General features: G+C 50.5%; 1 protein-coding gene across 1 annotated transcript in view; it reads right to left on the bottom strand.

Moving 5' to 3' along the window:
* PI4KA (phosphatidylinositol 4-kinase alpha) overlaps positions 1-25,413 on the bottom strand; it is a 117,578-nt gene that overhangs the window by 9,083 nt on the left and 83,082 nt on the right. Inside the window, exons 24-43 of the mRNA XM_032310247.1 lie at positions 24,487-24,557; positions 24,275-24,399; positions 22,524-22,605; positions 22,199-22,282; positions 21,154-21,243; positions 18,625-18,744; positions 17,297-17,389; positions 15,924-16,080; positions 15,555-15,682; positions 10,413-10,571; positions 9,966-10,117; positions 8,388-8,495; positions 7,686-7,813; positions 6,008-6,127; positions 5,777-5,856; positions 5,486-5,679; positions 4,411-4,501; positions 3,668-3,835; positions 2,917-2,970; positions 1,053-1,173 (exon numbers count right to left, since the gene is read on the bottom strand). Of these exons, the coding sequence (XP_032166138.1) occupies positions 1,053-1,173; positions 2,917-2,970; positions 3,668-3,835; positions 4,411-4,501; positions 5,486-5,679; positions 5,777-5,856; positions 6,008-6,127; positions 7,686-7,813; positions 8,388-8,495; positions 9,966-10,117; positions 10,413-10,571; positions 15,555-15,682; positions 15,924-16,080; positions 17,297-17,389; positions 18,625-18,744; positions 21,154-21,243; positions 22,199-22,282; positions 22,524-22,605; positions 24,275-24,399; positions 24,487-24,557 (2,325 nt within the window). The remainder of the gene's footprint in view (positions 1-1,052; positions 1,174-2,916; positions 2,971-3,667; positions 3,836-4,410; positions 4,502-5,485; positions 5,680-5,776; positions 5,857-6,007; positions 6,128-7,685; positions 7,814-8,387; positions 8,496-9,965; positions 10,118-10,412; positions 10,572-15,554; positions 15,683-15,923; positions 16,081-17,296; positions 17,390-18,624; positions 18,745-21,153; positions 21,244-22,198; positions 22,283-22,523; positions 22,606-24,274; positions 24,400-24,486; positions 24,558-25,413) is intronic.

Genomic DNA, 25,413 nt, shown 5'->3' with positions numbered 1-25,413 from the left:
GTGAATCTGCCATTTGAGGAAAACTGTTAAGTTTTAGGAAACCTGCGTCTATGACCGTGAGCTTGACAGCTTCCCAGCACTTGAAAATGTCTGTTTTGTAAGACCGGTGGGGCATTCACCGATGTGATCTTTAATGCTGTGAAGTCCTGCTGGTGGTGGGGGTGGGTAAGAGCGCTGGGGAGACCAATGGACTTTAAAGAAAGGGCTGTCTCCAGACACCATCACACCGAGAAACTCGCTCACGTAAGTTCAAATCCCCATCACAGTTCATCGTTAAGAACCTATCACTTGTTGTGGTTTGGTGCGGTATCAACTGAGACTACATGTAGTGACCAGAAAGACGACTAAACCCTCCTTCCTCTTCCAGCTCCGGCTCTGTGTGAAGCTGAATTCCCCACACTGACTTCAACGGAAACAGCATATTCCAACAGGTTAAACACAGAAGTGGAGTGGGAATCTTGCCGTCTTTTACTACATTAAAGATGTTATGACATTACAGACATTAAAGAGATCTGCAAATCTGTAAAGCAACACCACTCTTCTTGCTCCTTTTTGAATTATGTTTCACAAAAATACATTATTTACGTTACCATGTCATGGGCTTATATTTTTTAAAGGACTTGGTTTTACCGTCCAACACCGGTTAACATTGAGAGCTAGAGCCTGTGTAAATCGAAGCTCTCTGGGGGCCTCACTAGTTTTGAAGGGTGTGAAGACAAGCTCTCAAACAAGCTCTGTTTGAGAACCATTGCTCTGAGTGGCCACCTCGTCCCCACATGGAACTGCTAGGTCAAGTGCAGGGTGAGAAGAAGTTCTCACAGAGGCTTGGAGAGCGGCAGGATGGTGCCAGGGTAGGCAGGGAGTCTGCAGGTGAGGTTAGCAAAGGCTTGAAGAAGGAGTGGGTCCTGCTCCTGCTAGGTGTTAAAGATAAGATGTTTCCACTAAAGGATGGGAAGCAGAGCGATGGGCGGGGGCAGCACAGGCCCTGGGAGGGCTCTGGAGGGTTAAAGATTGGAGGGGAGGCCTGAGGGAAGGTACAAGTAAATACTCACGGTCTTTCTGGTGCCCTTCTTCATCCAGATAGATGTTAGTTTTCATGTTCCAGATAAACTGGTGCGCCAGAAGCTGGGATTTGGATGCCGCCCACAGAATATACTCTCGCACGTAGCCCATCTATAGGAGAGCAAGGTCACCATCAGAGCAGGCTGGACACCTCTCTGCCGAGAGAGACTAACCCAGTGTGGGAGTGGACTCCCAGCACTTGCAGACCTAGCAAGAAGTGAGTCCCAGTGGTTTCCGGCTGTGTGAGGAAGCTTGCCTGGGGATGTGTGAGCCCAGTGCAGGGGTTAGGCCAAGTTCCAGCTTGTTAGCTGGCTGGTGGGGCAGGTGGGGCAGGTGGGGCCCCAGGCGGTGAGGTCTGCAAAACAGGAAGGAGCCAGCTTTTATTTCCTCTGTGCTTCCCCCTGGACTCTAAGAACTGTAACTCTCCAACCAGCATCTGCTGTTGTCAAGCAATAGGAATGAGTAGGCTGGGTACTAAAACTCAGCTATAAACTGGTTGTCTGGAACAATGTTCCACAGTGATAGGCAGGTTCCAGAAAATTCTAACACACAGACACTTCTTCATGAGTTGACACACCACGGCCACTATCCTAAGGACTCTCCTCTTTCTCCTTCTTAGTCATGTTCTCCTACTTCTAACTTCAGCTTTAACTGCGCTATCCTAAAGTTAAAAAAGAAGGGCTGGCTTTTCTGGAAGACTTCTGAAAGAATGGCCTCTCCCCTGACCAGTAGTTTGTGGCCCCTGCATCTGGTAAAGTATTCTCTGGACAGATGTCCTCAACATGGCTAGCTGGGCTTACTAAGCAGGTCAGATTTCAAATAATTCCTCGCTATGGGTTTCCCAGTGTGACTCTAGCACGGGTAGAGAGCGGTTGCTGGGATGGAGCACAGGCAGTGTGGGTTCAGGGTTGTGGTCAGCCCTGTGTTGGGGATGTTTCTGTGCCAGGCCCCAGGCTAGGCAACTCACGTACAGGTGTGCTGTACATGATGAGCTGAATTGTGCCCCCCAACCCACAATTCATGGGTTGAAGTCACATACATATGCCTCAGTGTGATGGTGTCTGGAGACAGGCCTTTAAAAAGCTGATTAATGGGGCACCTGGGTGGCTCAGTGGGTTAAGCCTCTGCCTTCAGCTCAGGTCACGATCTCAGGGTCCTGGGATCGAGCCCCGCATAGGGCTCTCTGCTCAGCGGGGAGCCTGCTTCTCCCTCTCTCTCTGCCTGCCTCTCTGTCTACTTATGATTTCTCTGCCAAATAAATAAATGAAATCTTAAAAAAAAAAGCTGATTGTGGTGCCTAGTCCAATGTGGGGTCCTTATAATAAGAGGAAATTAGGACACTGACACACAGAGGGAAGACCACGTGAGGACACAGGGACATGGCAGCCATCTGTAAGCCCAGGAGAGGAGCCTCAAAAGAAACCAACCCCATGGGCACCTTGATCTCCAACTTCCAGCCTCCAGAATTGTCAGAAATACATTTAAGCCCCCGCTCTGTGGTTCTCTGCTATGGCAGCCCGAGCACACTAATACATACGTCATCTTGTCTCACCCTCCTTGCTTCCCACCGAAGAGACAAGGGAGCTGGATTCAGGGCCAGAGGAAGTGGCTGGCAATACTTCTAGAGCCCACCCACCCGGCACAGCAAGACAGGGCCTCGGGGTGAGGCGGGGTGAGGTGGGCCTCCTGGCCATGAGCACCAGCCACAGCCTCCGGTGTGTGTAAGAGCTCTGGGACCAGGTCAGAGCCTGGCGGCTCTGCTCCCCAGGCCCCATCCCTGTTGCTGAGGGCCCCCTCCCCATCACCCAGCACAGCTTGCAGAAGAAGGGACAGTACATGCTGGCATAGTCTTACCTTGTCATACCTAAGGGCCTGCACAATCTGGGGGATGTAGAACAGGATGGCGTCCTGTAAAGGAGGAGGACAAGCGATCATGACCTCCAGGAAGGGAAAATAATTCCTTACCTCCAGGACAGTGAAAACAAAGGCAACACAGATGGCTGTCCCAGGGCCCCACTCCAACCTGGAACGGCTCTGCTGTCACTCAGCCAATGGGACACCTTGCTGGAGGTGTCTTGCTGGCGATCACAGAGACTGAGAACCAGGGAAAGAACCAGAGGACAGCAAGGAAAATGGTGATGGCTTGAAACACAGGATGGATGAGAAAAAGCAAAAGGAACGAGGCTCCCGTATCTTTAAGGACAGGGGTTATGGCCCATGTGTGTTCACTGCTGGGGGCCTGTGCAGAGACAAGGGCGGAGGTTACAGCAGTCTCATGTGTTGGGGCCTCTGCAAGTCAGCTACCAAACCCCTGTCACTATGGCTGTCACATGGGATCCCCAGCCTTCCCAGCAGTCCACGGCTGGGTGATCTGCCCACGCAGCCACAACTGGCACCAAACTCAAGTCAACTTCCCAACATACCTGAGTCAACTAAATCTGTCTTCTGTGACTGCCTGAACAGAAACGGGATTGAAGCATGCTTAAGATGGATCAAAGTTTCATCAGGCCCATATCAAGTTTCAGATAAAGCCCGTCCTTCCTGTCTCCACCTCAACACGGCCTGTGGTCCCACCAAGGCTGACTAAGGTAGGACGGGAGCTCACCGGTGGGAAGGACCGCAGGACTTTCACCCCGTACTGCGCAGTGAGAGGGTGCGGTGGGTACATGCTGGAGAAGTAGGAGAGGCCTGTGGGCGGGTCCGCAGGCGCCCAGCACAGCACGTGGCTGAGCTCAGGTGCGTCGGCATCGATGGTGTGCCAGGTGACCAGGAACTGGGAAGGAAGCAGGGAGATGGTATGGCACAGGCAGTCCCTGGGGCCCCTCTGGAAACACCCAGTCCCATCCCGTTATATCAGGGGCAGCCCCGAGGTGATGATGATAAAGCATTTACAACAATGTGGGGAAATGTTCTGATACATGATGCAAAGTAGCATAATTCTAACTTGGGTGAAGTACAGTCAATGTTCTTCTACTGCAAGCATAATAAATGCCTCACTCGAGAAATGGAAAACACTGGAAATTAGAAAAGTTATTAACCCGCTGAGGTTGCCAGGTCTGTCACATTTCTAGTTTCCAGGCATTTGGGAGGCATTTGTTTGGTTTGGTTTGAGGATTTTATTCACTTGACAGAGAGACACAGCAAGAGAGGGAACATAAGCAGGGGGAGCAGCAGGCAGAGGCAGAGGGAAAAGCAGATTCCCCATTGAGCAGAGAGCCCAATGTGGGACTTGGACCCGGGACCCTGAGATCATGACCTGAGCCAAAGGCAGCTGCTTAACAACTGAGCCACCCCGGCGCCCCTGGAGGCATTTGTTTTTGTGCAGTTTGAGCCCACGTGCGTCACTACCTTGATAGCTTCGGGGACGTCACTAACGGCTCCTGGGTCCAACCGAACGAGACGGGTCACCTCGTTGCCGATGGCTTCTGTGTTCTTAAACCTATGGCACACGCAGGGTATGGGTAGAGGGGCCTCTCCCACCTCCCCAGAAGAGAGGGAGGTAGAGGGAGACCTGAACTGGAGGGATACAGATTAGTGCCAAGTGACACTGAAACACGATGCTATTGACATATTGGTAACTCTGACCGTGAGTGTTTACAATGAACAGCACTATGACTGGCTACAACGTGAATGACAGAATGATCTCCAACAGGAATTATCCTACACTCCCCAAAGGACATCCCCCCTTTCTGAAGTCCTTGCCTTTAGAACACACCCTTGCCTTGGTGCCGAAGCAGACCATCTACGGAGTGGCAGCCCATGGGCCGGAAGGTAGGTCAGCAGAGGGGAGGATGGGTACATTTTCAGGGGGCACCGCCTCAGGCTAACACAAGGTAGACTTTCCACGAACACTATCAGGCTGCGGTCCTGATGCAGAGGACGGTAAATAGGCAAGTGTGGGCTCGTGGGGAAGAAATGTCCACCCCTGCATGTGGGGTGGATGCACTTCTGGCGGAGGTAACAGGGTCCTGGGAGACCCCTCTTGGCTACCACTGGTCTAAGAGCTCTGACTGTGGAGAGCAATGAGGGGAGAGTTCACAGGACACTTGGCTGCTGGCCACCCAATCTGAGAAGCCTGTCACTGAAAGGCCTGTGGGAACAAACCAAAGGCTCCCCAGGCTGGCCACCCTGGAGCGACAGCCTCCATGTGCTCCTATCCTCTTCAGATACGACACTGGGGCTGCAAATGTGCTCTGACGTCTCGTGCCTGGGCTCCGGGTACTGGGGCACTCCAGGCAGGCATCTGTGCTGTGTAACCACTGCACAGAAACACTGGGTCAACATCTAGGGCAGAGGAACAGGCCTCTAATATCACTTCCCTGACTCTCCTTGGCAGTGACCACATCATATTCCTCCCCACTCAGGTGTCCTTTTACCAGGCTTCTGGCAAGGCCCTCATGAGGCAGGTGAGACCGTGGCCTACCTGGCTGGCAGCTGCACGGCCAGGTAAGGAGAGATGCTCCAGGCGAGGTTAACATTGTCCTTCCACTGCTTCTCACTCAGGCTGATGTACTTGGACCTCCAGTTGGCCACACTGTTCTCTCCGGCCTGGTCCAGCTCCAATTCCGGGGCTGACAGTGGATTGTACCATGTGATGAGACGCTCAATCTCGGTGGCCTGGTGAGATGAGACATCAGTGTGCCTTCTGTGTGCACTCACATGCCACTCTGCTCCTGTTCCTGGTGCTATGGCCATAGCACAGGGGTCACCTTACCAGCAGGGACAGCAGTAGCGTCCTTCGCTTCATGTAGTACTTGTGCAGCTGGGAGCCCCGGTTGGTTTTCTTAGACATGCCTGGGCGGGGAGAGAGAAGGCCCAAGTGCATGTCTGTGAGTCCACTGGCCCATCCTTCACTTCTAGAACCCCAGAGGAAGCTGCCTTTCAGTGCTCCGCTCACAGTCTGAACTGCCAGGATGTGACTTGGACTAGCAAACCTTCAACCGACCTGACTTCTTGGAGATGGTCGACATGCCGCTGGACAGGGGGTAGGTATTGATCCAGCCTTGAGTGGCCTGCTGCCGAGAGCCGACCGCTATGTCCAGATTGCTCCGGGTGTCTTGGTTATCTGTAGGGAAACACATTGTTGCTTCCAGAATGAGGTGTCTGGATTTTCACCACAGATAAGGGGGTCAGTGCAAGAGCAAGGAGGGAGAGACATGGTGTTGATGGATCTGCAGAATAAACCAACCTCTGGGAAGTGTTTTGTTTTTGTTTTTGTTTTTTTGGTAATGTAAGCTCTACATTCAAGGTGAGGCTTGAACTCACCACCCTGAGATCAAGAGGCACAGGCACACTCTACTGCTTGAGCCAGCCAGGTACCCTGGGGAAGTTTTTTGAACTGTTCTACAGAGAAAGCTTACTAAAATATATTCTATTCTTCCTAGCCTTTTTCTTTTTCTTTTTAAATTTATTTATTTGACACAGAGAGAGAGAGAGATCAAAATTAGGCAGAGAGGCAGGCCGGGGTTGGGGGGGGGACCAGGTTCCCTGCTGAGCAGAGAGCCTGATGTGGGGCTCAATCCCAGGACCCTAGGATCATGACCTGAGCTGAAGGCAGAGGCTTTAACCCACTGAGCCACCCAGGCGCTCCTTCTTCTTCTTCTTCTTTTTTAAAAAAGATTTTATTTATTTATTTGAGAAAGAGTGTGTGTGGATGCCGGTGTGGGAGAGGGGCAGAGGAGGCAGAATCTCAAGCAGAATCCCCATTCAGCGTGGAGCCTGGCATGGGGCTTGATCCCACAACCCTGCCTAGGCTGAAATCAAGAGTCTGATGCTTAAACAACTGAGCCACCCAGGCGCCCCACTCCTAGCTTTTAAAATAGAAAAAAGAAAATGTGGGTGGCAATCCTGATCAATTACAAACAGCTCTCTCATGGCCATCGTGACGCCGCCCATCAACACCGCAGTGAGTCAGGCCCTACAGGCAGGCAAGGAGCGCTGCCGGCCCTGCTCTCTGTGGAGCCAGGACACAGCCTCAGAAAATCTTTTTATTTGCCTTTCCTTTTCCTGTAGTCAGGTTGTTGGCTGGGGGGTCTGCCTGCAGAAACTATGCTCCTCTGAGAAACAGAATGTTTCTTTGTGGTTTGCTGCTTGCTTACACTGTAGCACCTTTTCTTTAACCCTGTCAGCTCCTGGCTCCTATTTATCCTCGGAGACTCGGCTCACATGTCACCTCTTCCAGAAAACTCTCCCTGGCTCCCCAACTCCAGGGAGGGTGGCAAGGGCCTGTCCTTGAGGGGTGCTCCCACAATCTCATGTTGACATCACCAACCAGGTGACAGCAGACAGTGCCCTACTCATCTTGGCACCTGGGCCTTACCCCAGGATGGGCTGTCAGATAGGCTGTGAAGGCTGGTGAACTGGCTGGGGCTGGGGGACATTATGTCATGTGGCCTCTGCTCAGGGCCTCCTGTGCTCATTCATGTTTGTTAGCTGAGGCTGGAGGACCCGTGGTGGACAGGCAGGCTTTGGGTCTCGTGAGCGTGCAGCAGGGCCATGGCCAGGACTTGGCGGGACCCTCACTGTTCCGACTGGGCTCCTGCAGGGCTGCCCACCTCACACCACTGTCCCATGCCTTGGTCCCACCACCCAGGAGCAGCTGCCCAGCTGAGGACAAGGCTTACCTGGGGGAACAAGCTGGCTAGCAGTCAGGTACTTCTTGTCTGAGAACATGGCTGTCCAAAATTTAATCATTATGCTTATGTCTTCACGCAACCTCTTTTCTCCTTGAGTAGGGAACTTTGGGGGGCAACTTCAAACAACCACAAGAAGACAAGAGTTAAGTGCCTAGACTCTGGGACTAGAAGCCACGCATATTATAAAAGCACATGAGAGGTGACACGAGTGGTCTCTGAATGACAAAAGGTGAGCCCAGAACTAGTCATCAGCAACAACGGTCTCATTCATTCTCATGGAAAAAAGAGTGATGATTTTCTGAGTCCTCTCATGACCACCTCTGCCACTAACCCCAGTGCTGTCGACAGCCCTCGGCTGAATGGTGTCCTTGTGGAGCATCGTGCAGCTGCAGCTGTCTCTAGACAACACAATCTACGCACTCGCAAAGCAAACCTTTGTGCAATTACCATTCATAGGAACTGGAAAGTTAAATGGATGCGATTAATCTCTTCAGTCAACTGAATTGGGGGGAAACGTGCGTACACTGTGTAGGGAGGCTAGTTCTAACTGAGTACACACGTGGAAACACAGCACAAGGCTGAGCATTTTCCAACCCAGGGACGCCAGAATGAATGGATCAGGCCACACTGTTTTATGCCATGACTTCTGGGGATGTGGGACACCTGCGAGCAGCACAGCTGGGGGAGTACCTGAAGTAGTCAAAGGCGGTTGAGTAGATCTTCTCTCGAAGCACGTTGCGAATGGTTGCATTTGGGACCACGTCGGCGTGCAGGAGGGCCAGCCCGAGAGTCAGCAGTCTGCGAGAGAACACCGGGACCCAGTCAGAGCACGCTGCCCAGGGACACCTGCATCGTCTCTGGCTCCTGTACCAACCATGTGGACCTTGGGCTCGGGGCACGTCTCTGGATGACAGAGCTCTTGGAGGCCAGGACTGTGGCCCCAGCCAGGTGACTGCCACTCCTCAGGTTTATTGGACCAGAAATGTCTTAGGAAAGGTTGTTTTATTGTTTTGTTTTGTTTTTAGCTGTTGCTTTTTAAACCTTCATTCTAACTGGGGGTAAACGGACAATTTGTGTTCATCTGCCTTGGCCAGAGCGCGTATCGCACACCACCTGCCAACTACCTTCTGAGCGCAGTCACCTCTAGGGCTACAAAGGTGGAACATTTAATTCAAGCTAAAAGAAAAAGACATTTACCAAGCATCTGGTTTCTGCCAGACCAGGGCTACTCGATGGGCATCTACAGATGGTGTTGGTCTGTGACAAGGGACTACAGAAACTGAGAGGGGATCCTGCTCATTTCTACAGCAATTTCACATTGCTGTAGGGGTCCAGTGTGAAGCCTTTTCTAGTAATTTATTCTCATGCCTTTTATAAAGGTACAGGTCTGTGATGGACTAGAAATGAAGGGAAAAGAGTACTAGCCCTTCCCCACAGCGGTCTGAGAAGCACCGTCCCAGGGGTGCCTGGGGGCTGCAGGAACATGGGTCTGGAGCTCAGGGGAGCAGAAAGAGCTGGTGCTGGCAGTGGGCGGCAGGAAGGGGTATGGGCAGGAGCAGCATACCCTGAAAGGGGGGCCTCTCAGTCTCCTTACAACTGACCACCAAGGCACTTTCAGGCCTTCCCCATGCCAGATTCACCCAGCCTGCTGTGTCCATAGCACCCCTGACCATAGCACCAGGCCTGAGCCTCCCTATTAGGTTACATATCCCCCAAAAGGGAGTATCTCCTGGTGTGGTTGGTATTTTGCATGGGACTTGGCAAAAGTCGACTTGGTGTAGTCAGCATGATCAGAAGTTTTCTGTGAACATCTCTGAGGGGTAAAGAGACCAGCCCAAAGTCACTGCCAGCCCCCCAGTCTGAGCTTGTCACACCTGAGCTCCACTACACCGCCTGCTGTTTTCCACTCACCACTGTGACACCAGAATCCTTTCACTACCATCTATCCCCAGCCAATTTAGAAAGGCTGCCCAACATTTGGGTGCCCCAGGTTCCTGAATGAGCCATTTCCTGAACACTCCCCCGCTATGGACAGCCCATTGGCTGACTTCCTCAGCCCTGGGCATGGCCGGCCAGATCATTCCATTCAGATCCCCTCTCCAAAGGCCTTGCATATACTAGGGCTTGACTGATTTGTGATAAAAACAAAACAAAACAAAATAAACCAGACCAAGCTTGGGAACCTCCCACACAGACTGCCTCCCACACCAGCAGCTCTACCTCCCCCCACCCCACCCCTGCCACCACCATGAGAGGAGAGCCCCTCACTTGAAGCGAGGCCCGATGGCTGCCACGTGTCGGTTCATGCTCCCCTTGGCCCCACCGATGTTCAGGGACATGGAGCGTTGTAGCAGGCTGGAGAAGATCTCCACTTGGTCTGAGCTGCAGTACTTGGCGATCTCGAACCGCTGCACCAGGAACTGAGTGGGAAGGAGAACGTGTTGCTCTGCTGGAGCCTGGCCTGCCCGCCCGTGGAGCCAGCACGGAGCCAGCATGGCCAGCTAAGGTGGAGCTCTGGGCCAACAGAAGGGCGGGTAGGGGTCTTAGGGGAAGCACGATGTTCCAGCAAGGGGCTGGGGACGAGTCTGGAAGAGGCATCCCCTCAGCCCCAGGTACGGCAGTCTTAAACCTGGAGTTCCACGTTTACTGGCCCACTGGCTCGGGGGCATCCCTGACCTCACAGCTATAGTGGGAAAAAGATGGAGAAGCACTTACGTCAATCCAAATGTAGTGAGGGGTCACTTCGGGGGCACAGGGTTTGGGCTGACTGGCTTCTGATGCTGCTAGGGGGTCTGCTTCCTTTATCTCCGCGGAAAACAGGCCAAACTTCTGCTCCACTGTCATCTGCCAGGCCCCTGCCATCTCCCGCATAAACTGCAAGTATGCAATGAAGGTTAGTGGCTCTGTGAAGCTGAGGACTATGTAAAGGAACATAAAAGGAATACATGCTCAGGGCACCTGGGTGACTCAGTCGGTTAAGCTCAGTTAAGTCTCTTGATTTCAGCTTTCAGCTCAGGTCAGGATCTCAGGGTCCTGGGATTGAGCTACACACTGGGCTCTCTGCTCAGCAGGGAGCCTGCTTCCCTCTCTCTCTGCCTGCCTCTCTGCCCACTTGTGAACACACTCTCTCTGTCAAATAAATAAATAAATAAATAAATAAATAAATCTTAAAAGGAAAAAAAAAAGACTCTTGATTTTGGCTCAGGTCATATCTCAGGGCTGAGACGGAGTCCCGCGTCAAACTCTGTGTTGGGGGTGGAGTCTGCTTAAGATTCTCTCTCTCCTCTCTTCTGCCCTTTCCCACCCCTTTAAAAAAAAAAAAAGAATACACACTTAACAAACAAAACTTAGAAAACCAAGGAAAGCATGAACAAAAAAATAAAGATCACTTATGATCTAATATCCCAGCCGTTTTCTACCAAAAAGTCCATTCTTGAACTATCACTAGGCCAGGTGCTGGCTTCCTGCTTTGTGGTGTGGTCCCAGCACGCCTGGGAAGGGCCTAGTGCTGGGTGGGCCCTCAACAGACTCTGCCAAGCAGCCTGGCTGAATCTTTCTGACAACCCTGAAGCACCATGGTTGCAGAGGTGAGGCTGCCTGCTCACGGCCTCTAATCTGGCAAAGGCAGGGCTGGATTTTGGCTCTGGAGCCCAGGTCCTTTTCTCCACTCAACATAGACCCTCCAGGCTCTGGGAATGGAGCAGTGAATGACACAAACAGCCACCCAGTCTACAAGGGAGGGCCACAGATGGCAAGGGAAGTGAGATCTAGATATCAGACATTGATCAAAGCTAAGGGGAAACAGAGTCATGAGGGGGCTTAGGAGAATGAATGGACGTATGTGCATGACATTCTAGACATGGTGGGCAGGGGATAGTGGAGACAAGCCGTGGAGGAGATGTAGGAGTGAGGCATGCAGCTTTTTGGCTGCCTGAAAAAAGCATTGCCAAGTGAGGGTATAGCCTAAAGCAGGAACATGCCTGGAGGGCAGGGGCAGCAGGGACCCCAGCGTGCATGAAGCAAGGTAGACAAGGGACAGAGGGGGGAAAGCTGGGATGGCAGAGAGGCTTGTAGACCATAGAAACAAGTGTGCCTTCTACTTTGAGTGACCATGGGCAGCACTGACAGGTCTGGGGCACAGAAAGGACCTAATGTGACCTATATTTTACTGATGCACTTTGTGTATGTGTGGAGAAGGCAGAGAGGGCCCATGTGGAAGCAGCGTCTGCCTCCCTAGTCCAGGGGAGATGAAGGAGATTGGGGCCAGGGGCAGCAGTCGGGATGCTGGCAAGTGGCCAGCTTCTGGATATACTTTAAAGGTAGAAAGAAAAGTCTGATAGGATTTGCTGAGGATCATTTGTGAGAAGTGCAAAAAGGGGAATCAGGATTTTGTCTGAGCAGAGGGAAGGACTATGTTGGCATCCATGGAGATTTGGAGGCAGATGGGTGGAGGTCAGTGTGGGGCTAGTTCCTTTGATTTGGGTCATGAATTTGAGCACCACACCAAAGAGATCACAGGTCTTTTCCATCTTAGTGGCATACAGGCCCCAGAATCTCACAAAGCGGGTTTTCAAGGTGGGATGAACCCAACAAACTCATAGCTCTATCTCTCTGGGGATGCAGAAGCATCAGGATGCCATCAGCAATTGTCTCTAAAGTTGGAGTTATGAAGGGTTTTTGTTTTTTTTCATTCTACTCTTATCTTTCAACTTCTCTGTAAAGAACATACATGGTTTTTTACAACAGAAAAAATTAAAAACCAGAAGCCAACAATATGAAAGACACAAAAACAAAAGTCAAAATTCTCCCCAAGATGTTGCTGGGCCTGGACAAGAGGTCCCTACACAGGCAGGGTCAGGGAGTGCGAGGACACAGATGACCTTCAGTCCCAAGTGAACGGCAAGAACAGTCTGGACAAAATTACAAAAAAAGGCTTATCTGTTAGACTGAGTGTTAGATGAGAAAGCCATAAAGAACTGATTTAAAGAGACTTTACATAAGAAGCAGCAAGCTCTAGCAGCTCACGGGCCAGTGTTGGGTCTGGACACAAGTGGGTGGCCAAGGCCTGCCAAAGGCCGAAAGACCTGAAGCCAGCAGAGCTACTGCTGATGGCAGGGGCAGGGGAAATAGATTGGAGTCTGAAAAACCCCAGACAAAACATCAGTTTGTTTGGCATAAAAATCCTCCCATGATCCCTTTTCTAATTTTGATGGGGGAGAAAAAAGGGAAGTGAAGGTGAGGTGAAAAGTAGGAAGAGTCCATCCTTCTTGCCAAGACTGATCCCTCAGGGGTAGGGACTGTGATCTTTATTTTAGTCACCCAACAAAAGAAAGACCTATTTTCTAGGAAAGTGAAATAGCAGTGCTCCTCAGTCTCCACCGCTTTTCTTTATTTTAAATAATTTATTTGACAGAGATCACAAGCAGGCAAGAGAGGCCCCAGAGAGAGAGAGAGAGAGAGAGAGAGAGAGAAGCAGGCTCCCTGCTGAGCAGAGAGCCCGATGTGGGGCTCGATCCCAGGACCCTGGGACCATGACCTCAGAGGCTTTAACCCACTGAGCCACCCAGGCGCCCCTCCACTGCTTTTCTATGCACAAAGTCTACAACACAATGAAAACATTTGAAACACTAAAGAAAAAAGAAATCAACAGAAACAGACGCACAGATGACCCTGATACTAGAACATATCAGATAAGGATTATAAAATAAATATTGTAAATATGACCAAATAGTTCTAGGTAAAGATGGAAAAACTCGATGAAGATACAGAGAATCTCAGCAGAGGTTAAAAAAAGAAAGTGAACTAAAGCAGAGAGAATTTACTCCAGCAGAGCTGAACTACAGGCAATGCTCAGGGAATTTCTTTGGGCTGAAGAGAACAACTGAATCTGAGTCCACAGAAAGACCTGAGGAGTCTGAGAAATAGGAAATATCTGGATAAATGTGTAAGGCTTTTAAAAAAGTCCTTTTCTTAACTTCTTTGAAAGGCTTTTGACTTTAATTAATTCTTTAATTAATTAATCAATTAATTAATTTGAAAGAGAGGGAGAGAGAGAACACAAGTAGGCAGAGAGGCAGGCAGAGGGGGAGGGGGAAGCAAGCTCCCCACTGATCAGAGAGCCTGACGCAGGGCTTGATCCCAGGACCCTGAGATCATGACCTGAGCCGAAGGTGGAAGTTCAACCCACTGAGCCACCCAGGCACCCCTTATTTTATCTTTTTAAAGACCCTGTTTATTCATTTGATAGAGAGAGACACAGAGAGAGAAGGAACATAAGCAGGCAGAGTTAGAGAGGGAGACGTAGGCTTCCTGCTGAGCAGAGAGCCCGATGTGGGACTCAATCCCAGCACCCAGGGACCATGACCTGAGCCAAAGGCAGACGCTCAATAACTGAGCCACCCAGGTGCCCTTTAGTTTTATTTTTAAAGATTTTATTTATTTGAGAGAGAGAGAGAGAGAGAGCATGAGTGGGAGAGGGACAAACAGACTTCCCTCCAAGTGAGGAGCCAGAGGTGGAGGTTGATCCCGGAACTCCAAGATCAAGACCTGAGCGGAAGTCAGATGCTTTACTGACTGAGCCACCTAGGTGCCCTGGCTTTTGACTTTTAGAACAAAAATAACACTACTATAAGGCATATAACATACACAGCAGTAAAACAGATGATCCCAAAAAGGAGGGGGTGGTATATGGGTGTATGTGACAACAATGGCAGATTGCTGTTGATGCAGAATCCTCTACCTGGCAACGACAACCATCACCACTACAACAACAGTTAGTATTTACTCACAGATCGCTTTATTCTGGGCACTGTTCCTGGCCCGTGAGGTGCATTAAGCCATTCAATCTCCACAATAAAACCTATGTCAAGGATGCCTGTGCTATTATCCTCATTATACAGATGAGGAGCATTGCCCAGAAGTCAGAGCCCCTAGAGGCTGCAGCAGGACTCACAGGCCCTTCTGCATGCTCCCTGATATGAGCAGAGCTGGCCAGGCTGAGAACCCAGTGCCTTAGATCCACGGAGAAAGTGTCCAGGAGCCACTGGTAAGCCCAGGGCCTCAGCTGACTCCTTCTTCTGAGAGGCGGCTGTCAGTGCTTATCCCTGACCAGGTAATCTCCCAGAGACGCCAACTGACCAAAACATTTCCCCAAACTCTGAATGGTGTGCGCAATACAAACCCTCTGCTGTTAGAACATCCCAGGCAAGTGTGAGGTATGATGATTATTGCCACCATCACCTGCCTGGAACATTCTAATTTCATCTTCGGGAATATTCCATTTTCCTCAAGGAATAAGAAAAAGAAAATACTCCCTTTGATCACTTAATTCAAGTCATCTTAAGGCACAGAAGAAAAAAATGCCAAATTCCCTGTTGTTATGAAAATTATCGAGATCTTTGAAAAACACAACAGTTCTTGGATATTCATCCAATCAGTTGAAAGGGCATATATGATCTTGAGTCGGGACTTCCTCAAGAACTAACTTTAGAAATATGGTCACCAGGAAGACTGTCCCTCCCAAAGTGAGCAGGCCAAGAGAAATACCTTTGTGGACAACTACCACCGCTCCCAAACCTATCCCATGTGTTCTACTCAGAGAAATGGCTCCCTCTACTGAGCTTCTGAGAAACAACAATGTCTAGGAGCCACTAGGATCCTTTTAACATATATTCCCTGTCTTCTCTGAGATAGCCCAGTGGTCAAGCATTAATATCACAATCTTACAGATAAGGAGACTGAGGGCCCAGAGGATAAGGGGCTTGCCTGGAGTTTCCAAGCTTGTCAGCTGAGCAGCCAGGTCAAGCTCTCTCTCTCACCAGCCCTACCCTCAGGAACTGAACACAGCCAGTGTCCTACCGGTACTTCCACTCCGTTCTTGCCAGCCAGCAGCCACTCCCAGCAGGCCAGGGCGGTCTCCATGCCATGCTCATTGAACATCCGGAGGGGACCCCAACACAGATGATGAAGGAGCTGTGGGTCACAATCTGCAAGCAAACACACACTGTTCAGAAAAAGCACTGAACATGGGCTGAACCCTTTGCCTGCCTCCGCAAGTCAATAAGACAGAGCACCAGGTGGGCCAACGATGGTCTTTTATTTACTTCCTCTACCCCCTGAGAGACACGAAAGAGATCTCTACTGGGGAAGCCCCAGCTCACTAAGGAAAACAAGGTAAACACTCATTTCCAAATGGGCCCAGAGCTCTGCAGTGGCTCTGTCCATTACCTTTGCTGCTGATGAGCATCGCCGTCAGCTTGAACATGGCCTGCGTGTAGTGCTGAGCATTACTGAGGTCTAATGCTGTATTCAGCTCCTGGACCATCATTTTGTTCAGGTCAGATATCTGGCCTGTGGCATCTGAGAACCGGATCATTCCATACACCTGCAAGAAGCACACTTGTCAAGAGAGTCACACGTAACCCATGCACATGGACAAGGCCTGACCAGAGCCTCACGGTCTTAAACTAGAGCTTGTGTGTGGAGAGAGTGACAGGATCATTTCAATGACGCTACCACTGCTCACACTTCGAGAGAATTTCTCTTTTAGCAATGTATGTTGGCATTCCCTTCATTCTAGATGGTCCTTGAAGGCAGAGACCCAGTCTTGTCAATTTTACATTTCAGCACTGAGTCTGGGGTCTGAACCACAGTAGCGCTGCATGATGTAGACTGATTAAATACAGTTCTTTCGGAGTCAATTAATGACTTAAATGAGAAAATTTTTAAAGTTGTACGTCATATCCCCCGCCACCCCAACAAAAGCATGCTTCTCTCTTATCTACCAGACTTGACTATACAGAAAGGATCTGACTCCTTTCAAAATCAAACCTACTGCCAAAGACAGACTTTCTATCACCAGTGGGGTATTCAAAATAGGTGGAACAGGACCTCAGAGCAATTTCCAGCACTGGGAACATCGGCTCAGTGGCAGCCTAGGGTCAGCGGCAGCCTAGGGCCTCCAGCAAGAGGAAGAGTGATTACTAGAATGAGGAACTAGAAGGGGGGAGGGGAGACCTCACTCAGATGGGGCACTGATGGACTTGCAGGGATCTCTGAAATGGTGTGGATGAGCTTCTGTGTTTTATAGATTCAGAAATTGAGGCCCCAAGATGTGAAGCAACTTGCCAGGTTGGGCTGAAGTGCGGCCCTCACAGAGAGATGCGGTTCCCAACCCCACTCTGCCTCTGTGACTCTGGCAAGTTACTTTATTTCCAGAGACTCAGTTTCATTATCTGTAAAGCTGGAACAATGGTATATACACCTCACCAACTGCCCCAGATAGTGCATGGCACTCAGTGAATATTTGCTACCACTTAAAACAAACAAACAAACAAACAAACAAAAATAGTCAAAGAAACAGAAAACGCTTCAGAATGGCCAGAATGTGCATATGTGCAATCACTGTTCTGCAGAGGGGGTGAGTAGCTGCCATAAATGGTCCAGACTGTGCTAGGGAGGCCCAGGGCCCATGCCTTCAAGTCTACCTAAAATGAGCGAGTTCCAGACCCCCGGGTGCCTTTTCCGTTGGGAGGGAGCTGACTGGCCTTGGAGCACGAGGACACCCCCATGGCCTGGGGACACAAGGGGAGGAGAAATACCTCGCCCGCATAGCGGTTGCGTAGATTCAGGGACGCCATGAAGTTGGAGTAATCTTTCTTCACACAGGCTGGGCGCTCTGTTAGCTGAGTTGCCTACAGACAAACACCAAGAATTACTTCAGGCCATTGCCACATGTTTTTCTCATGATCACCATGGCTAAGCCTGAGTCCCATTAAGAAGTCAAGTCGGATCCAGGGGTTATTAAAAATATTCACTGCTGGCAAGCTAATAAAACAAAATATTTTAGAACAGCCCCCAGTCTGATATGTCCCAGGGAAGAAAGACGATAAAAAATCTCAGTATGGAAAATTTTCTCTGGAAGACAGCTTGTGATATAGCTTCAATATGCTGCCCTGATTGCTTTCATCCCCAGTGGTGAAAAGACCTTTGCAAAAGACATATCACCAGATCGTTGTGACAATCATTGTAACCTACAATGAAAATGCTGTGAAGTTAGTGCTCCTGGGCTGTCTCCTGTGGGTGTGTGCTGGTGTGTAAACGTGACTTGATGGTGAAGGGTGATGTTGAGAGCATGGTGTCAGAGGGAGCAAAAGCCAGCAGGGGCTCAGAGACACCCAATAGCTGCTACCAGTCTATGGCAGGTCTAGCAGCAGAAGACAAAAGGGGCTCACTCTTGAGTACAAAGGAGGCCCGCAGAAAGGGAAAGAATTTGCAGACCACACCCTCCCATGTCCTCTGCTTCAGCTTCAGCCCCCCAGCCCACCTCCCCTGCCTCGGGGTTGTGAGGACTGCTCTCCCTGACCCTGGCTGGTCACTGATACCATGCTGTTGGGCTATCGCGCTGCCCATCATCACCAAAGACTACGAACATGCAGCGAGGATGACCCTTTTCACCTTTCCCTTTAGTGTCTTTTACTATAAACCAATACAACCTAGCCACTTCTTGACATATGGATGCTACGGGGAATCCTAAGCAGAACAAATGAAGCTGAAGATGTGTGTGCACAGGCATTCTAGTGCCTGCTGAAACAGAAAAATCCAGCAAATGCTTCCAATCAATGTGATATAAGATAATGCTGACTGTGTCTCCCAGAGCTCAGTTTTCTACCTTGTGGATACACAGAAATCCAAATCTGGTATCATTAATGAGTCAAGAAAACACAGTAAGGTTCTACTGCCCAGTTCTCCCTGAACGTGGGGATCGTACATGGGACTCGGATCTGCCTACTGCCAGCACGGCCTCGTGTGCAGCATGTGGGTGTCCAGGTGCTTTTGGAAAAAGCTCTACATCAGCTTTGGCCTTTCCCTCACCCTGTGGCTCCTGGGGCTAAAGGAGACTCCTGCTCCCTGGGAGGCACACACTTACCCCGAGAGTGGTGTTCTGCTTGTTGTAGCCGGCAAAGTGAAGGATGCTTTCAGTGGCCATGGCCAGCCCTGTGTGCTGGGACAGTCCTGACACCCAGTTCTGATGCTTGTTCAGATATTCCTGAAGTCAGAAACAAAAATAGCTTCTTTTATTTTAAAGGTATGTGAGGTAGTAGAGCAAACCCTGGTTCCAATGTTGGGTCCAACCCCTTCTGCGGGAGCCTCAGTAAGTTAAAGTGCCCCCCAACTGGCTACTGCTCATGCATGAACAAGGCCGACTGCTCAGAGCAGCCAGCACACACAGTAAATGTGAGAGGACCGCTTATTCTTTCAGCACATCCTTGCTGACCATCTGCCACCTGCCAGGTCCTGTGCACCCCAGAACACAGAGTGGCACAGTCCTGGTCGTGCTGTCAACATCTGGGCAGTTCTCCTGCCAGAGCACTCTGCTGTGAAGGGGCTTGATCGGCAGCAGAAGGGCAGAGCAAGGGCCTGAGTCTCCTGCCAACCGTGGAGGGGGATGCCAGGGCAAAGGAACACGTGGCAGGGTTGGAGATGTGAGAAGGCCTTCTGCTCTGGGGACTGTCTGGGGTCAGCACTGCAGGAACAGCAAATACAAGGAGCTAGACAGTAGGCGGCAAGCCTGGGCCAGAGATAGGCCAGGTCCAGAAAAACCTTGTCTGTCAGGTGAGGGAGATTAGGTCGGGCCACAGGACTCCCCTTGGGAAAGTGAGTGAGCACTAACTTACAAAACTGTGTCAGTGGTATTGGAGGGTTCACGGAGCCCCCGAAACCCAACCATGGACCCTACGGTGATGGGGGGAGGCTAATGAGCAGAGGTAGTGGGGAAGTGCACCGAGCAGATTTGCTAGTGAACTGGCCCACTGTGGTGGGCAGCACGGAGGATGACTCAGGACAGACAGGCTAATGGCAGGAAGCCCAGGTGGGATGGGAACACCACGGCTGGGCAGTGAGGGCTGGATGGCAGGTGGGGTGGCGTTCAGATGGACTAGATGTGCAGGGGGGAGGGAAACAGGGCCTGGGGCAATACCAAGGGGAGGGCTGGTGGAAGTACCAAGACCAGTGCAAGCCTTTGCATTTTCCACTCCCCTCCCAGACCACACTTAAAAAAATACATAGCTCTCCCTATTGTAGGCTTTTTTGTTTAATAACCTCTTTATTATTTATTTATTTATTTATTTAAAGATTTTTATTTATTTATTTGACAGAGAGAGATCACAAGTAGACAGAGGCAGGTAGAGAGAGAGAGGGGGAAGCAGGCTCCCCGCCGAGCAGAGAGCCCCATGTGGGACTCGATCCCAGGACCCCGAGATCATGACCCGAGTCAAAGGCAGTGGCTTAACCCACTGAGCGACCCAGGTGCCCCAATGAACCTTTTTAGAAATGAAAGGTGGCTTCCCCTCTTTAGACCTTAGCCTTGAGTACTGAAGCTCCTCTTCTCCATGTGAACAAACAAACGAACAAAAAAATTGGTTCCTAAATATGAACAGTTTGAGGAAGAGGCCCAATGTATCCACTAGACAGCAACTGTTATCAAGTTCCAGGCATGGCTGACTTACAAGGCATGAATTCTTACAAGGCTGCATTCTGTGCAGCTTAGCTGCTAAGTGCCTAATGGAAGGCTTATTTATTTATTTATTTTCCATTTCCCCAATTCCTCTAACCTCATTGTTCCAACACCTTTGTGGAAGGAGGAGCTGTATGGCAACGCTAAGTACCACTCATGGGCGCTAACAAAATGTTTTTCCAAACAGCCTCCGAGGCTCTTGGGGCTAGCCGCTCTGTCCTTCCTGGATTCCAGATCCAGAAACAGTTTGGAACTAGCTTTGTCCTGACAAGTGTTGCTGAGAGCAACTTCACACACCCCTCTCAATGCACCTTCTCTTTATTAAGCCAGATTTCCTCTAGCAGGATCTTTCTTATCTTTGATCCCTTTTGAGGTGACTTTTTCCTCTCGCGGTATTTCATCTTGTGGTATTTCTGGTCCTTCTCTGCTTGACCAGAACAATGGCTCACCTTGTGGTCGTTTGTGTTCACAAGCCAGTGCTTTGGTCTGAAAAGGCTCACGTGCACCTCCACGTGCAGCCCGGATAGGGCTCTGCTGGGACAGCAGCCTCCCTCCAGCTCCAGAATCTGGCCAAGGTGCTGCTGCTGGACTGAGGCCTCCCCATGTACCATGTCGCCCATGCCCATCTTGCAAGCAGCCCCAAGTCCTGCCACAAACCTGGCAACTACCAGTGTGAGCGGTCAGGTTCCTGAGGCCCACCTGCCCAGGGATCCCACTACACCTGCCTCCCTCACCTATGACTTGTACCCTCAACCCCCCAAGGTGTTCCCGCCAAAGAGTAGCCTCTGAGGCTTCCGTTATTCTCAGGCACTAGACTGATGTTTTTGGTCTGTTTATTCCCACTTGTGTTGTCTTATTTCGAGTTTGCTACCTCTGTGAAAGCTCTCTGGATCACTTGAAAGAGCATAACAAAGTTGCTTTTTGGTGACTTCAAGAGAGTACCTGTAAGTGGGACTTGGTGACTGTGGGTGCCCACTTCATTGCCTCCTGTAGGATCATTCCACAGCGCGCAGCGAAGTCCTTCACGATGCTCTGGAAGAGAGTGTGATCAAGCCGAGGTCAGTGTATGCGGGGCATCGGAGGATGCCAGGGGCAGACTGTAGTTAGATACTGCTGGGGGCTGAAGTGCATCCCCTGAAACCCATGTGTTGAAGCTCTAGCCCCCAGAAACTCAGAATGTGACAGTACTTGGAGATGGAGCCTTTAAAGAGATGACTAAGGTAAAATCATATGGGTGGGTCCTAATTCCATCTGACTGGTGTCCTCCAAAGAGGAGGAGATTAGGACTCAGGCAGAGGGAAGATGTGAGGACACGAGAACAGGAAAGATATCTAAAAGCCAAGGTAAGAGGCTTCTGAAGAGATTAACCTGCCAACACCTTGATCTCAGACTTCCAGCCCCCAGAACTGTGAAAAAATAAATTTATGTTGTCTAAGCCTCTCAGTCTGTGGCATTTAATCATGGCAACCCTAAAAAATGATTACAGTGACCATGTTCCAACCCTGAGTCTCTGGGTATAGGACACAGTCTGTAATCCTGGCATAAGACAGATCCTCACACGTCCACTGGGGGCGCCTTATCACCATGCAGGGTTCTCCCTGCTGGCAGCTGGTCTGGCTGGAGGCCCCAAGGCTGGGACATGACCTGGCCCAGGTGTGAGTGAGCTTCAACCTGCAACAGTGGGGGTTCCGAGTCAGACCTCACATGGCACGTCCTCCTTACCCGGAGCCACTCACTCCATCTACTTCCCACAGTGCCGCACAAAGCCAAAGTCATGTTACTCAACTACCACAATGACAGTCTGCACACCCCACAGCAGTGAAGTTTGTCTAACAGTCATGTTCGCTCATGCAGCTTGGAGGCACTATAAACTGACAGGCAGCTGAACAAAGGAAGGGTTTAGAGTCCCATGTGTGTAATGCGCCAGCCCTGATACTCGAGAGTGCAATGAGAACGTCCCTTAACAAGGGGACAGCTGCCAGCCTACCTCCCGGGCCTCACAGGTATCAGGAACAGTGATCCGATAGGGGGCATCAGGGATGTCGTAGTAAGGCTGGTCCTTGTGAATGTCCTGAAAACACAACAAGGTTCCTTCTTCCAAACCGCCTTCCCTGGGCTGCCTCTGCTGAGCTGGGCCTCCAGGTCATACTGGGCAGCAAACTGCTCCCTTCCCCACACTTGTCTGGTCTGTAACAGACTTCCAAACTTGCTGCAGCTCACTGGGAAAGGCCAGGGTGGGATCTGGAGTCCCCACCCCCAATGTGGCTACCTGCAGCATAAATGAGGCTCAGGCTGAAGGCAGGGACACTCACAGCACTCAGCGACAGCGACAGGGTCTGGAGGATGTCCAGCATGGTTTTCAGCACCGTCCCGCTCCAGAGCAAGTGGGGAAACCTACACCAAGAGCCATGTCTCAGTCAGGGGCCAAATCTTTAAGGAATCTCAGCTCCTTAAAGTGCTGCCTTGAGGGGCAGGTGGGGTGAGGGGGGAGCCCCACCTCCTGCTGCCCAGCAGAGGATCAGAGGCCTCCCAGGCAGATCACTCAGTCAGAAACATCCCCAGACTCTTGCCAGTCCCACACTTCAGGGCCCAAGCGTGACCCCATGTGACCTGGTGTCAAGCAGATACTGATCGTCTTGGTTATACACTGGTCGAGCCATGCTCCCTCACTCCCCAGTGTCCCTCCTTGTTTCTGACCAAGCCTCAGTAATATTTTCACAAGATGGCACAAACAGAAAATGGTAGTATTTGTAAGACACCCTGGGGCAAAGAGAAGAAGCTGCTCCTAAATGTGGCAGTCAGGGTTGAGGGGAGCCAACTCTGCACAGCTCTGACTCATTGTGGCCCATTGCTTAGAAGGTCCAGCTCAGACACATGTCCTATGTGACACATGCACTCAGACACATGCACTTGCTGGACCAGACACACAGCACCTGCATCAGGCTCCAGAACTCAGGGACCCTTGTAGGGATGTGTGGGCAAGCCCAGCATGGCTGCTTGCTGCCTCCCACCTTTATCCTGCAGACAGGCTGGCCCAGCCCACCTTTGAGGGTTCTCATCCATGTGGGGCCATGTCCCATGAGTCTGCTTTGGCTCCCAGCACAGAGAGCCTGGAATAGAAAAGGATCTGTATCGGCTCTCCTTCCTCTCTGATGAGCCTGGAAGACACTGATTCAACCAGGGTCCTCTGGCTAGGCTCTGGGGTGGGAGACGTCACCTACAATGACTCTGAGCTTCCCAGAGTCAGCCCAGGGAGGCCCTGCAGCAGGGGAGGGTGGGATGCAGAGACACAGGCAGTAGGTGATACCCCTGGTCATGAGATACATTGTGAACCTGGGTGGCTCAGCTGTTAAGTGTCTGCCTTTGGCTCAGGTCATGATCCTGGGGTCCTGGGATGGAGCCCCACATTAGCCTCCCTGCTTGGTGGGAAGCCTGCTTCTCCCTCTTCTACTCCCCCTGCTTGTGTTCCCTCTCGCTGTCTCTCTGTCAAGTAAATGAATAAAATCTTAAAACAAAACAAAACATAAAAACATCAATAGCTCAGAATGAGTGGAGGTTTCAGGACTAAACTTCAGACCTTGTAGCAAATTCCATGACATTCTGAGGGAGGTTGCATTGCCATTAGAGAGTTTAAATTCTGACTCCAATTTTTCTACACCGATAGTGGAAGAATGGTTCCCTTTTTTTTTTTTTTTTTAAAGATTTTATTTATTTTATTTGACAGAGTGAGAGATCACAAGTAGGCAGAGAGGCAGACAGAGACAGAGGGGAAGCAGGCTCCCTGCTGAGCAGAGAGCCCTATGCGTGGCTTGATCCCAGGACCCTGAGATCATGACCTGAGCCGAAGGCAGCGGCTTAATCCACTGAGCCACCCAGGCGCCCCTGGAAGAATGGTTCTCACCCACGTTCCAAATCAAGAGGTGTGTACACACACACACACACACACACACACACACACACACACAGCATTAGAAGGAAAATGAGCTTACTTTCTTACCCACGTTCCAAATCAAGAGGTACACACACACACACACACACAGCATTAGAAGGAAAATGAGCTTACTTATCCACCAGACCAGACAAATACTTGTCCGCCACCCTCCGTATCCTCTTGTGAATGTGGTTGAAGTTCACCAACAAAAACTGCGCGTGTCGCTCGAGCTCCTCTTCATTCTCCTTGGTCTTAGCCTAGAGATCCCAAAGACACAGGTACAACAGGTGCCCTCCACGTGCCTCAGGCAGACACCGATTCACACTCCAACAAGGTTTACTTACTTTATCTGCCATCATGTTCAGGAAGGCATCAAATACTTTGTCTGCGACAGCGATCACACACTGCATCATGCCTGAAATGAGGAGGTTTCCACAGGTCAGGAGCGGCAAGGGAAAGGGAATAATCCCAGCCATTTTCAAATATTTTGTTTGGAAAAGATGTTGGACTAATAGAGGAGTGGCAGAGAGAGCAAAGAGTTGCCACGTAAGCATCTAGCCTCTCCTGATTTTAGCAGCTCTTTTGTCAAAACTAAGAAGCTGACAATGATACCATACTCTTAAGTTTCAGGCTTTATTTGGATTTCCCCTTTTCCCCTCTAATGCCCCTTTTCTGTCCCATGATCCAAAGAGGTTGCCACATGGCACTGCCAATCAGATCTCCTTAGTCTCCCACAATCTGTGTTGATTCCTGAGTCTGTTCTTGCCTTTCATGACCTTGACACTTCTGAAGAGCATAGGCATTATTCAGGATGTCCCTCAACTTAGGTGTGCCTGATACTTGCTCATGATTAGACTAAGGTTACAGGATGTTAAGGTAATCCCACAGATGTGAAGTGGCCTTCTTGCCATATGGTGGGGTGGGGGTGTGCGAAATCAGTATCTCCCACTGCTGGTGAGGCTGACCTTGATTGCTCAGATACAGTGGTGTATGTTAGGTTTCCCACTGTGCAGTTACTATTTCTCCCTTTCCATGCTCTACTCTTCAGAAGGGAGTCACTGTATCCAGCCCACACTCGGGGAGGGGAATTAAGCAGCAGCTCCTGGAGGGGCACGTGGGTATAAGTCAAAAACACCACAGTCACTGGGAAATGCTCTGGGGAAGATACTTTGAGGTTATGCAGACATGTCATTTCTCTTTAAGGTTTTGCCCCGTGGCTTTCGCACCTGTCACTGGGCTCTGCCTGCAGCAGGTACACTGGTCTCACTGGG

The sequence above is a fragment of the Mustela erminea genome, chromosome 13, assembly GCF_009829155.1.
Source record: "Mustela erminea isolate mMusErm1 chromosome 13, mMusErm1.Pri, whole genome shotgun sequence".
Lineage (NCBI taxonomy): Eukaryota > Metazoa > Chordata > Mammalia > Carnivora > Mustelidae > Mustela > Mustela erminea.
This window is presented reverse-complemented; position numbering and strand designations above follow the sequence as displayed.